Source organism: Herpailurus yagouaroundi, unplaced genomic scaffold, assembly GCF_014898765.1.
Source record: "Herpailurus yagouaroundi ecotype Mexico unplaced genomic scaffold, PumYag 163, whole genome shotgun sequence".
Taxonomy (NCBI): Eukaryota; Metazoa; Chordata; class Mammalia; order Carnivora; family Felidae; genus Herpailurus; species Herpailurus yagouaroundi.
The window spans coordinates 817,383-831,949 of NW_024412404.1; the positions used below are offsets into that span (position 1 = coordinate 817,383).

Here is a 14,567-nt window from a genome sequence, read left to right on the forward strand (position 1 = left end):
TATGTAAAATATTATTTAAACATGTAATCAATGTAAAGACATTTTTATGAGATATTTTACATTCTTTTTTTGAACTAAGTTTTTTAAATCTGGTACGAATAGATCTTATAATCTTGCAGAACATTTCAATTCCCACTATCCACACTTCAGGCATTCAGTAGCCACATGTGGCCAGTGGTTACTGTATTGAAGACCACAGTTGTAGATGATTTTTCATGACATCCTTTTCAAAGTTAGCAATGTCTAGGTTTTTCTCAGAGCCTGTTAACAGGAGTTGTACCATTGTGATTCTCAGTAACTCCCTCTTCTGTTCTCCAAGTAAGTAAATTTATTGTTTAAACAGTAAATTATATGGTTAGCCTTTCAGTAGCCTTCATCTTGTCAACTCCAGTGGTTACTCCCATGTGCTCTTTGCATTCTTGCTTTGTGTCAACCTCGAGCCAATACCTCACTGGGTTGATGACTTTGGGTCTTCCCTTTAAATGGTGGAACGCTCCAGGGCTTGGTCCTAGGTTCTTTCATCTATACTTTCTCCCCACAAAAGATAAAACATCTGTTTTTTAATTTATATTTTTAAATTTCTGTTTTTATTATTTTTTTATTATTTTTGAAGGAGAGAGATAGAGCGTGAATAGGGGAGGGACAGAGTGAGAGGGAGACAGAAGATCTGAAGCGGGCTCTGTGCTGACAGGCACTGTGCAGACAGCCTGACCTGGGGGCTCCACAAACTGCCAGATAATGACCTGAGCCAAAGTCCTATGCTTAACTGACTGAGCCACTCAGGCATCCCTTAAATTTTTATTTTAGGTAGGCTCCACACCAAATGTGGGGCTTGAATTCTACCCAGAGATCAAGAGTTGCATGGTGCACAGACTGAGCCAGCCAGGCACCACTAAAACACCTATTTTTAAGAGAAAGAGAAACTTGATCAGGAAATTCCTTCCACTTGAAATATAGAAAGAATATGTACTGTCATTTGGGAAATGAAGTGACCAGAGAAGGTGATTAGTGGCAAACAAAACAATCTAGAACAGGATTCTTAGATCTGGAGAATGCATTGGCCGGAGGAGATAAGATGTATCTGATTAGCTAGGTGAGCATCCTCTGCCCTCATCAACCTTGGAATCATTCCTGCAGCTGCAACTTTGGTATAAGGGGAAGAATTCCCACATGGATAAGAGCTAGTTGTTGGTCAGGGAAGTAGGGATGGCTGCAGGGCTCTACTGGGCTCTCCAAAGCAGCTCTGGGAGAGTGTTTCAAATATTCAATATTTGGTCAAGTACTTGGTATGACTCACCAGTCCATCACCCAGCAGTGAGTGTTACTGGGTCTGAGTACCACAGACAATGTGGAGAAATCTTTGCCCGCCAAATCAATGGCGGAGCCAAGGTTAAGTCTAGTTTTGCTGTCTTAGAATTTTTTTCAGTAGACAGATTCATTTCTGTCATAATCCAGAAACTCCAGTGCCATTCTTAAACTTTGCATTTGCTCTTAATTTTGGAAGCACTCTGTTTTGTGAACTCACTGCCTAATTATATTTTTGTAAGGGATGAGATTTACACGTTGCAATATCCTGCAATTCCTTTGACCACAGGAAAACACAAGTGTGGACACAGAGGGCTATCCTGCTTTCCAAAAGGAGCCTGGACTCACAGTAACTTCCCATACCTTTATTGTATCCTGGGGATCTTTCTTCCAGTTTCTCATTTAATTCATATCAATTATGAAGAGCAAATGTTTCTGAATGCTCAGGAGAATATGATTAATGATTATTAACTACAGAGGCACTGTTGGTGAATTGCTGCCTCCCAAGTGTAACATTTTAATGGCAAGAGCCTCTCTAAAGCAATAACCAGCATTTCATTAATGAAAAGCCAATGTTTCAGTAAGGAATTACAGTATTTCTGCAATTACTGCTCTATTCAGTCCAACAGTGAAATCTAAAATATTTGAGTGATTAAAATTTTTAATTAAACCGTGTTGTCTCTGGGCATTTTCACTTGAAGCCTGCCTCTCCTTTGTCTTTCAGCGGAGCACTATCTCAGCAGTAGCAATTATATGGACTGCATTTCTTCACTGACAGGAAGCAATGGCTGTAACTTGAACAGCTCTTTCAAAGGCTCTGACCTCCCTGAGCTCTTTAGCAAACTGGGCCTGGGCAAATACACAGATGTCTTCCAGCAACAAGAGGTCAGTCATTATTTATTTACTTTCCTGGGCATCTTTGTTTTGGTTGTGTGTATGACTACTTCTAGAATGAAATGGCTTACTGACCTATGGCTGTGCTTTCACTGAGCACTTATTAAAGCCTCATAACTTGTTTCCACTGCTAAGAAAAATGTCATCTCATTTCTTATTTATTTAGTGCAACTAGTAAACACAGTTTAGCAGAAATATAGAAAATTGTGTTTCCAAAAGCACACCTCCACTAGTTTTAGCTAAAATACCCAATTGGTGTATTGATTCATGGGAACGTTTGATTCACTACTCCCCTAACAGCAAAGTCTGTATTTAAGATTATTTCACTGTTTAATCCGTATTATCTTTATTTGTGGTTCTTAAATAACAGCATCTGAAATAAATATCCGTGGTTGTTTTTGACCCCATCTAGTCATGTTACCGAATCTGTTCTCACAAAATAGAATGTGCTTTTTATATATGTTAATTTATTCATTAATTTACTGTTTGGGTTTTGCCTGAACTGAGACAAAAATAAGATGTTTTCTGAAACATCACTACCATGGATTTTGACCAAACTGATCAGCCAAATTATTATGCACTGACTTAAAGAGAAGAGCCCTGAACACGATTCTTTCTAATAATGCTGTCATTATTGCTAGGGCATAGCTAACCCAGTGCAACATAAAATTAGAACACTTCAATAAATGTATGTATTTTTCAAGTCCAGACATTGTTTTTAAGTTTCATTCCAGTGTGGCTTATTTCATGTTAGAGAACATCTGATTAAATCCATAATTCCCAAGCATGTATCTCTCAAAAAGAATCTAACGTTAGGCCTTTGTATCATAAATTTAATCAATTACTTATTAAGTGTAATTGTTGAACTTTGTTTTTTAACACCAAACACAAAAAAAGGTTGTCATCTGTGTGTTGGATTTCAGCGTATTGATTTCATTGTCTTTTCCCGAAATCTGAATTAGTGTTCATTTAACTGAGGATTTTCTGAGTTGCACTCATCAGTGTGTTAAAAAATTTCATTTACGTATTTAGCTTTGCTGGTTAGACAAGTGTAGCTGATCGAGAAGCTCAATGACAGAAGTATTTTAATTAGTCCAGAAAAAGAAGGTTTTGAAGTAAAAGACTGGGTGTTATTCAGTGATATTCTGGATTTTTTAAAATTTATATTTATTTCTTATTTGAAGAAGCATAGAAATATATTAAATGTACTTCTTATTGAATTAATCTAAGAAGGAAGAAAACATAATATAAAGCCAGACTGCCTTTATCTAATATTTATTCACTACAGCAGGGGTCAGCAAACTGTAGCCTGCACACCTGCCTTTGTTAATAAAGTTTTATTGAAACACAGCCACACATTCATTTACATATTGTCATATTGTCTATGGCTGTTTTTGAGCTAAAACAGCAGTGTCAAATAGTTGCAACAGAGATAGTATGGCCCACTAAACCAAAAATATTTCATCTCTGGCACTTTAAAAAGAGGGGATCTCTAAAATAAAGAATATATATTTAATAGAATTTCTAAAAGCATATCTTTAGAAATGATAAATGAAAAGGTTTTCCAAGATCTGGATGTACTTTCCAAAATGAAAACAGAAAATCTCAAATTAATTTCTGTATCATTTGAATGAAAAGTATAAATTCGGTTCTGTTTCCTTCATGTAGGATATTCTCTAATACTCAAATACGACTTAAAAAGAATTTATTAAGTGAGCTTGTGAGATTTAGTTTACTATAAGCAGGTTGAAGATTTGTTTAGCTGCTTTCACAGATGATATGTCTAAATACATAATTACTAACCGTAACTGCCAGTTATTCACCACTGTGGTGAGCCCACTGCTTTATCTCTGCGATCATACTTCATGCCCACTACAGCCCTGCAGCGTGCAGTATGTCAGCCCTGAGTGCCCACAACTAGTAACAGCAGAGGCGGAATAGAGAGCCAAATCTCTCTGGCTTCAGAGCCTATTACCTTTCTTCAAAGGAAGGGTGGGATCCTTGGGCTTCCTCCCTTCACAATTTGTTGCTGATGCCAGAGTGTGCAATTATATACCAATATATACTTGTAGGCCACTTTCAGAGATAACATGCTAGACCGAGCCAAGTGAATCATGGGTCTGATGTAGTCTGGGAATTCTTCTACCATTCTTATGTAGAACACAATGGAGGATAGCATTTATGGTATTATTCAGTTTCTTTTTATAGAACTACACTTAATTCAGAATCCAAAGCCAAGAAATGTTTTCTATCTTCTGGACAGGCATGTATTCTTTTATCAGTTCACAAAACCTGTGGAATTTGTGTTTCCCTTTTTGCTCTGGCTGCCAGGATGCTAAGACCTAACGTTTTAATCTCAACTGCAATAAATAACTGGCTTAGACTAAGTCTCCTACTAGAATCATTACTTTCATTTCACCACCTTTATTGTCTCTTGTCCCCTAGATTTGTGACACCATCATTCCTTTTTGGAAGTAGGCAGAGCATAATTAGAAAATGAAATATGTGTAGTAATGAGTTGAACTTTTAATGCACAAAAATAAGTACTTAATATATTGGTTATACATTACTTTTTCACCCACAGATCGATCTGCAGACATTCCTCACTCTCACAGATCAGGATCTGAAGGAGCTGGGAATTACGACTTTTGGTGCCAGGAGGAAAATGCTGCTTGCAATCTCAGGTGAATATAAATGCTCATAGTCCTATTTTAAAATCTGAATAACCTCTGCCAGTAGCCTCAGCCACTGGGGCTGGTTCTGTCCATCAACCACTTGCTTACTATGCTGGCACCTTGTGGTTGTGGTTCTAGAGTGTTTTCCCACTAACATTGTGACAAATGCCTAGAACATCCCTACTCCTTCCTCAAGGCATTGCCTGAAAACCTGCCTTGACAATGTCGTTCTTTAAAACATCTCTTCAGAAAGACCGAATCAAAGTTGCCCTTTGCAGAACATAAGAATGGGGGAGAAGTTGAATTCTCCTTTCTGTGGTTGTGTTAAGCAAGTATGATTGGACTAGTGAATAATTATTCTGGATTGGCTGTCATGTTTCAAATGCATGTATCCTTGCATACCAACTAAGATAATTGCATCAGAGAAAGAATGATCCTTGGTATAGTTGGAATCTAGTAGTATTGTCTTAATGCTTTTAAGTTTTTCCCAAACTTTTAATAGAATTTGTGAGACACAGAAAGGTATGGAATCCTGAATGTAGTCACAGAATGAAGGAAAATAATGAAGGAAAATAATGTCCCAGACCACTTTTTTTGGTGCACTTATTGCATATTCTAGGTATTAGAAAATGCTTTATGTATATTTACTGGGTATCTTCCATTTATGAGGAATTGAGCTGCATGATAAGTACATGACCATGTACTTCTAAATGGTATATAGAAAAATATGACAAATTTTAGGGGCAAAAAATGAGGTTACTTTTTGAAGAAGTTCTGATAAAGTTCATTAATGTCAATGTTATATATGTACCAGTTTCTCAAAAAGACAGAGACACCAAGGGCAGAAGCCAAGTGTCAGGTGTGGTGGGAAAATGACTTTGCCTTTTCAAAACATTGATTTTGCAGGCTATGCCTTTGTGAAGCCAACAGTGGCATCTAACCAAGTGCAAATCCTTTCCAAACAATATTCACTAATCAGATCAGCAAATAAAATGGAAACCACCGGTTTTCCATTTTATTTTAGCAGGAGATTGCATCCCCCTCCCAACTCCACGAGAAAATCTTATATATAGACCTAATACCTAAAGCAGATATAAGCAGAACAGTTTTGAAATAAGGGTGGAAATTCAGCCATTGGGCAGCCTGTTAGGCTCCTTCATGGATAGAGTTCTACACGCATCAGTTTGATGAGTCTTCTTCCATCCTTCTTCCAACCAAGTGGTTGCATTAATGGAACTCCACAGGGAAGATGCTTTTTCTTGTTAATAAGATCAGCTTGGTAGAGTGGAAAGAGCACTGTATTCAGATAAAGAGATATGGGCTTTCCTCTGCCAAGTCATTAGTCCTTGGGTGAGTTTCCAAACCTCTTTTGGTTTTGGTTTCTTAAGCATTAAGGTGGATTGGAATAGATGATTGTGTAAGGTTACCTTCCATTTCTGAGGTCTGTCCTTCCCCATGGTATGTCATCAGATGTAGTGGAAATAAACTACAGTTTTAACAGTGTATGGTTATTAGCAGTATATTCTCTTGTTCTTTCTTTTTTTACTACCTCTAGCAATAGGATAGTTTTCAACTTGTTTATAACTCAGCCTTAAAGGGCTATTTCTAGACCCAAATTAACTTTATATATGTTCACATTCTTTTATTAATTAAAAAATAACTATTTGAAATTTAATTAACTCACATAATCACCAAGCCTGTAGTGTTAAAATATGCTTGTGGGCCAACACATTTATACTGGGAAAGTATCTGTTCTGGAATTTGGTAATTTTTCATTAGAGATTTATGGAATGTCAGAGACCATATAATGAAAATTCTTTCTTTGTGCACCCAAACTTTGTAAAGCCTCCAGCAACAGGCAGATCTCTTTAAATCATCAGGATCTTTATTCTGGAACACATTTGTGATGTATTTCAGGTGGGTTTGGGGGAGTAGAGTTGGAAAGGAGGGGTTTTGAAGCTTCTTTAAAAATTTTTTTTTACTCCAGTCATCCTCTGTGTGGTTCTGTTGAGATTACATACTATTTCTTTAGACCGCCTCTCTCAATGGGGTTCACAGGTCTTCTTGCTTTTAAAGGGAATTAGAGGCTTTGAATAGATGTCTTATGAATGTTCTGCATAGTGTGAAGTACTTGATTATTTTAAGGATGATTTTGCCTTACTTTGTTGAGTGCATCTGTTTGAACCTGGTAAATTGTTTTCTCTGCAAGTAATAAGTTTTTATTGAGAAACCCTTCATCAAAAGCCTTCTTTTTTCAGTTCAGCTCATCTGACCACAAAGGCATCCATTTCTAGTCTCAGAATATTCCATTTCCAGGGGTGGATGCAGGGTAGCTGGGCAGCTTTTACTCACATTTGTCTTGTGGTTACATAGTTTGGTTAGGTACAGAGTTAGTTCAAAATTCCTTTTAAAAATTTTATAGATTTTTAATCTGTGATCAGGGTTGTTCCTTCAGTATAGGTTTTATTCTGTTTTTTAATCTTGGGCCAGAAGACATTTCTTTTAATGTCATAGAAGGAGATGAGATTTATCTCTAGTGTAGATGGATCAGAGAAAAAAATGATCTTTTTTTTCAAATCTGTGATTTTTTTGAAAATTCTTTGATTTTTCTCAGTATTCTAGTGAGTGATTAACTAAATTGTACAGGGACAAAGTAAAAGGAACTTTAACATCCTATTGACAAGCTTCCCACCACGGCCTCAGGTAGATCTAACATTTCCCGACCTATTCTTTTAGTTTGTGACTCTGTTCAGACCCGCAACAAGATCCTGAGAGCTGCCAGGATTGTGTGAACCTTGGAATTTCAAAGAAAAAGGTTGGTATTTTCCCAAACTATCTCTTAGGCTTACTTGAAAAAAATCAGGAGGGAGTTTACTTTTTAATGTAAAAAACAACAACAAAAATAAAGTCTCTTCAGTAGGACTTGATCTTTGATAGTCTCTCTAGTAGGTTTATCTCTGCTTCACATTTGGAAATATACACCTTAGAAATTATATCTTTAGGGAATGGCCGAATTCCTTCATGATCATTTTATTCTCTCAAAAATCTAGTTGATGTGACTTTTCAGAATAAAGTTTTCAATGTCTTTTCAAAAAATGTGTATGTCTTCAGTGGCCCAATTTCTTCAATTGTGCATGTTAAGTGTGCTAGGGTAGATGCATTCCTATTCCTTCTCTATAGCATGGGAATGTTCTCCTGATTCATGCATTACTCTCTCAGGAGAAAATGAAGGCCAAGACAGTCTTCTTACTAGAAGGTGGATAAAACTTTCACAGGCTGTGTGCTTAATGGGATTCATTTATTCTTAACTTTCCTACAGTTGCCTTTAAATATATTAAATTCTGTCTTGATTTATGGATTTCTGTTTGTTTTTTAAAAACAATACATGTGTTCAGCTTTTAGTAGGAATGTCATTGCTACAGTGTTTTTGCAGAAATTTGAAACAATAGCCATCTATAAGCATGCCTGCATCTTATAAAGATACCTTCCTTGCTGTTCCAGAGTTTTAAAGCTATGTTATTCTATTTAAAAAATAAATTTAGTATAGTAAAATATGAAGTGCAGCTCTGTTATCTGGCATACCTGAAACTACCAAGTTTTCAGATTTGTATTCCTAATGCCTTGGTTGGTCTTTTCTACTCGATGGATGGATCACTGGAGCTCAGGGCCCAGAGCACATCATTTGCATAGGCAGGCAGAGTTTCAGCCTGTCACTTGACAGCTGTGTGGATAGGTTACTCTTGTCTATTTTGAAAACTCAGTTTTCGTGTCTAAAATGGAGAATGGTAATATCATTTATTCCTTAAGAAGGACTTAAATAGGGCAAAACAAATTGTAAAGTGCTTGTTGTTACAATCGCTACTAAATCACTTATTTTTCTTCTCCACTAAGACCTAACTGTGAACAAAAGAGAGATATTTCCACTCGTGCATCACCTCAATGGGGCAGATGTTAACATTTTGGAAGGCAGTGGGGTGAAGTGTTAGGGTGTTGGTTCATGTTCCAGAACTCAGGAGATAAGTGCACATCTGGCCATATGGCTGTCCTTAGCCACCTGTGACTGCTCTGCAACTTGAGTCTGTTGTTTTCAGCTCCAGCACTAATGTAGCCATAGCTTATGCAACCTCAGAATTGGAAAAGGAGATTGTGTGTATGTGTGGTTAAAAAAGTTCTGAGTACTGTGCAAATGCACATGCTGAACCACTGGCTCCACCCCCTCAAGAAAAAAAAAAAAGACAACTTTAAGCACATCAACTATATAATCCCATTATTTGATACTTGCGTTTGGTGGCTGTCAGAACCCTAATATCCAGAGTCTGACAGTTCTCTTTATTAGCAAGAGTTACATTGGTTTATTTGAGGATTTGTAAATGTATGTGGTAGAGGGTGGGGAGGAGTGATGTTGCATAGGGATAAACAAGATGGGCTGCCTCTGTTAATTTTCTACCTTTCTGATTAACAGTTTCTATTTGACAAAAGACAAAGTAAACTTTTTTTCTAGGTACTCTGGTTTCTTTACAATTAAAATAAAGCATCTTAGTTTTTCCTCAGAATTTGGATTCAACTGTTAGTATTTTTACTAAGTTGATTATTATATTCAAAGAAAACTGCTGCTGATAGACTTCTTCATATAACTGTTTCTGACCCAAGGAGCAGAGGCATCAGTGGAGCCACTGAGCTGTGGCTTAACACTTCAGCGTGCTCCTCCATTATTTTCTTGTTTGTGTGTGAGGTCTTCTTTTCATGTCTGACTTCAATAATCTAGTGATGGCTGTGTTTCACATGGATGAGTTCAATAGCTGTAATAATTTTCTGTGTCGTTGGTAATACATTCTCTCTTATGCCTTTCACCAGCTTTGATGGGCCCCTCCCTTTGCCTCTGAAATGACATTTGGGATAGTTCAAACTGTTCAATTTGTATATCTGGAGTATAGAGGGTTCTGAGAATGACATAGCTCCCAGATAGTTTACAAACTGCAATAAAAATGATTTCCTGTCCTTGGTTCTCCTGCTACCAAAATGCTGTATTTAATATCAGACCTTCTAGCAATTTCAGAAATGTTTTGACCAGCAACTAAAACTTTTCCTTTTGATACTAGATTTGACTTCCCCTCCAAAACCCTACTGTCACCATTTTCTGAGCTCTACTGCCATGTCCCGTTGAGCTTCTCCATTGATCTCCTAACAAGTCTCCCTTTTTCTTACTAGAACTGAATAAAAATCGAAGAAAGCTTTTTGAACCACCAACTGCACGCACCTCTTTCCTGGAAGGCGGAGCAAGTGGGAGGCTACCCCGTCAGTATCACTCAGATGTTGCTAGCGTCAGTGGCCGCTGGTAGCAGTACGTACCTCCAGGTACACACCACCACCTCTGTCGAGTTGGACACAGGAGATCTGTGAACTGCCTTCACTGCACACCGTCCTCAGTACTCTGGGTGTCTGGTATCAGGACCAAAGCATCTTATTCACACCTGAACTTTGTGCCAAAAAGGAAGAAAAGAGAGGAGATGATCTTACGTCATCATACAGACTGCCACACTTGGATGCCTTTTTTTTTAATGGCAATCGGACAGAATTTGCAATTTGAGGGTAGGGCTTTATTTCCTATTTTTATTTACCTAAATAACATATGCACTGATTTTTTACTTAAAATGAAGGATTAATTGACATCTGGAATACCAGAAAACATAGAGGTTCTTTTGTTTGCTTGTTTTGTTTAGGCATTTGGGGATTTTAAAAAATAATCAAAATGGAATTTTCTGGTACTGCTTTAAAATAATTATTGAGGTCTTTCAGCACTTTACACTTTCTAATTTCTTGTCCTGTGGAAATTATCCCTCTTTCTCTCATTTTCATGTCACCTGATGTATTGGTACAAATCAGATTTAGTCATATTTTTCTGACTGTAAAATTTTTATTTGAAATGGTACTGGATTATTAGTTTTATGCTGAGTATTCTGTGACTTTGGGAAATGCAAGTGACTCCACTTGGTTCTGGACCAGTTCTGTTCATTGATGTCAGCATCCTAGAAACAATTAGCAATGAACCTATTTCACATAACAGGTGCAAAGAAAGACCAAGTGAACTTTGCAATATTAACCCTTTGCAGTCATCATATTTAGCTGCTGCCTGTATTGCTAAAATGATTTTAATGGTTGTCTGAAGGCAAAGGGCTATTCTTTAGTATACTGCCACTAAAGGACACTTATTTATATCAAACTTTTATTTTTAGATGTTATAAGCATACAGTACATAACTGATTAAATTGATATCTACTAGAGATTTATGGTAGAGAATGGACGGCATTCAATAACTGGAGCCCTAGATTGTCACTTTATTTAAAAAAAGACAAATAATCATCTGACAAGACAGCACTGTTGCCATTAAGAGGAGAAATAAATTGCTATCCTTATCATGTACATATTAGCTGTCCTCCATATGGTCACAGGACTTTCTAAAACCATATCTGTCTGCTTGAAGTAGACTTGTGTTTGTTGAGAACAGAAAGGCTTTATTTAAGTTTCCAGGGTGACAGTTTATAAAAACAGCTGAGTTCCAAAGGAAAGCAAAAAGTAAAAAAAAAAAAAAAAAAAAAAAAAAGGACTGTTTTCTAAGTGGCTAGACTCATTGTTACTATCTTATACTGTGAAAGTCCAAGAAATCAGGCAACATTGTTTCTTAGGTCTTTTCAGACATCTTATTGTAGATGAATGAAAGGTTTTCAATCCATGAAGAAAATTGCCAAGTGCCTTTCCTTTCTTCAAAGCAATATTATTTCCAAGTGTATTAATTTGTTGGAAAATTTTCCCATAGGAAATGTTGTGAATTACCTGTACTGTAATGACTTATTTATGTTCAGTATTCAAGACTTTCTCCATGGACATAAACCACTGTCGTATATTCTCAGCAGAAGGCATTACATAAGCATACATAATTGACGACTTTCATACAAATGTGGGATCAGACAGATTCACCAGACATTTTTCCATGACTAAGTCTTACCATTAAAGTAAGAAGAAGAGTTGAAGAGAAGTTTTGCACACAGAAAAATTTTCACCTTAAAAAATAATATTGGTAACCTAGAAGGTATAGATAATGGGCCTGTCATAAAATTATGTCACTTACAACATTACCAAGGGGATGCCCATTTCTAAACTAAATCTTACGTGCTTAAGTATAAGAACTAAGTTGCTCCTTTTGCAAGTACAACAGAATCACCCTGTGCAACATGTCGCTCCCTGCCTTACATGGCTATATGAACACATCATGCCACACATTCAGCACGGGGTAGGAATTCAGATTTGTTTCCTATTGAACAACTCAGTGCCTTAAATTTTACTTAATAAGAGCTTCCAAAAAAAAAAAAAAAACCTAATGATTCAGAGCTCTTTCCCAAGCTCTCTATCATGCAGTTGCAATAGAGGAAGATAGAATGAATTTGCAGTATTAAGTCAATACAGGTTTTATGAACAGTGCTTTGATGCTATGCCAAAGAGAAAACTGTCCCAATTAAACTAGATTAAATAGGGTGGCTAAAAGTAAACAAAAACACTGGAAATTACTTTTCTCACTTTCTCTTGATGCAATGAAGGGAATATGACACTACAGTCTATGGTGTTGTCAGTGTTATATGATGCACAAAATATTTGGATTATTTGAATAAATGTTAGTTTTTAATCAATCTGTGCCTTAATAGTGACCGGTTATCTGTAAATAGAGAACAGATACAGATTGTATTTTTGTGTGGGTTTTTGTCCTTTTAGTGATTTTTTTTTAATGAGCGATGGAATTAAGCATTGAAAATGGGAATTTTTTCTAAAGTAATCAATTGTTATATGAAAAATAAATTTATATAACCCCTTTGTATTGCCCTTGCTAGATGAAATGTGTCTTTCTTTAGAAAAAAAAATCTTTGCATAAACCTTATGCCTGTCTTTGTTTTCTAAGAAAGCTTTTTTTTCCCATTTTCAGCAGAATTGAAAGATGTTTCTGCAGTAGAATTGAGTTTGCATTTTCTCTCCTGTTGTTTTGCGTTGACTATCCTCATTTTCAACCAGAAGCTAAGGTACTTTATTTTAGCCAGGGAGTCCAGGACCAGTAATCAATCATTGTTTCTCTGGCCACCCATACGTATATACAAAAAGAGTAAGATTACAGAACAGATTTTATTATTGTTCTTCTTTGTTTTATAAAGAGTCAAATATCTGACCACTGTGACAATCTCATCCATCAGGAGAGGAGCTCCTTCCTAAAGTCAGCTGGGCTTCTTGACCCAGGTTCCTGTTCCAGACACTGATCATGGTGCTGTCACACTGCACGCTGAACACTCACTGCGCCTTGCCCTGAGATTCTGTGTGAACTCATTCTCAGATGGAATCAGTGTCTTATTACTAGTCCTGAGATTTGTGAACTCTCAGAGAAACCCTAACCTTCCAGTTACTATGCTTCCAGAAATATCTCCACTTGAATTACCTGTGCCAGTGGTTTTTTCAAAATAGACAATCTTTGAAAACTGAAATATTACCTATAAACCCAATAGTAAATTATTCATCCAATTACTCATTTTTTACATATATACATAGGGATTAGTCAGTACCAGGCCCTGTTCTAGGAACATCAGTAAATGCACATAAACCCTTGTCCTTATGAAGCTTACATTTGAAATGGAAAATGGTGGAGACAATGGACTGGAGGATGAATTATCCCCAGCCTTCAACACAGACCTCCACAGGTTTATGGCACCAGGATTCCTGCATCCATCTAGAAAGCCCAGAGTCTCATAAAACTGCTGAAAGGGCCCATCTTGTAGCAATGTGCCTGTGCTTTCAAATGCAGTATTTCTGTCATCTGCCTTGTGTTTTCAGAGGTTTACTGAGATCCTCAAAAGGATTGTGGCCAAAGGGTTATGACCCACAGCTTTATAGTTATATGACCCATAATTTCTTAGATTTGACTCCAAGTGACTTTGCAATATTTAGAAGTCAGGTTCACCTTGAGAGAACATGAGTCTGCTACAACTGAGGACGCTCTGAGAATGTAGTAGTAGAGAGTGAGGCTACCTATATGATGACATACATTGTTCCTGACTTTTCTCTCCCACACAAGAGCAACTAACAACTATTCATGGACAAGACACCACTCAGAAAATCCTAGAACACCGATATCACACCACCCCAACACTGACAGCTCAATTACCTTTCCCCTGAATAGACTCCAATAGCAGGCCCCACTGCCCAAGAATGTTACTCCAGTACACAGGTCCAGAAACCCAAAGTGAGCTGACTGATGAAGTACTGTCTCTGCAAAGTGAACTTGTGAAGTCTGGAAGAGGAGACAACTTCAATACTCAGATACCAATGTAAGGATCACAAAATCAGGTAAATATGACACCATCAAAGGAAACCCAAAGCTAAAACTAATAACTGACCTTCAGGAAATGTAAATCAATGAACTATCAGGTAAAGAAATCAGAATAATCCTCTTAAAGAAGTGTAATGAATTCGAATAACACACAGCTAAACAAAACTAGGGTAACAATGCATGAACAAAATAAGATGTTCAGCAAAGAAATAGTAACTATAAGAAACAAATCCCAGAGCTGAAAAATACAATAACTGAAGAATTGTCAAGAAAGAGATGGAAAGGGAGATTCAACTATGCAGAAGAAATAATCAGAGACCTGGAAGATAGGA

General features: G+C 36.9%; 1 protein-coding gene across 4 annotated transcripts in view; it reads left to right on the forward strand.

The window, feature by feature from the left end:
- Positions 1-12,746, forward strand: part of BICC1 (BicC family RNA binding protein 1) — a 302,810-nt gene extending 290,064 nt beyond the window's left edge. For 3 of the 4 annotated variants that reach the window (XM_040485072.1, XM_040485073.1, XM_040485075.1), the window contains 3 exons: positions 2,030-2,190; positions 4,784-4,883; positions 10,083-12,746. In XM_040485072.1, coding sequence (XP_040341006.1) covers positions 2,030-2,190; positions 4,784-4,883; positions 10,083-10,213 — 392 coding nt within the window. In that variant the 3' untranslated portion in view covers positions 10,214-12,746. Of the gene's footprint in view, positions 1-2,029; positions 2,191-4,783; positions 4,884-7,610; positions 7,683-10,082 lie in introns of those variants that run through there. The other variant, XM_040485074.1, reaches the window with a different exon arrangement.
- The last annotated feature ends 1,821 nt before the right edge of the window (positions 12,747-14,567 follow it).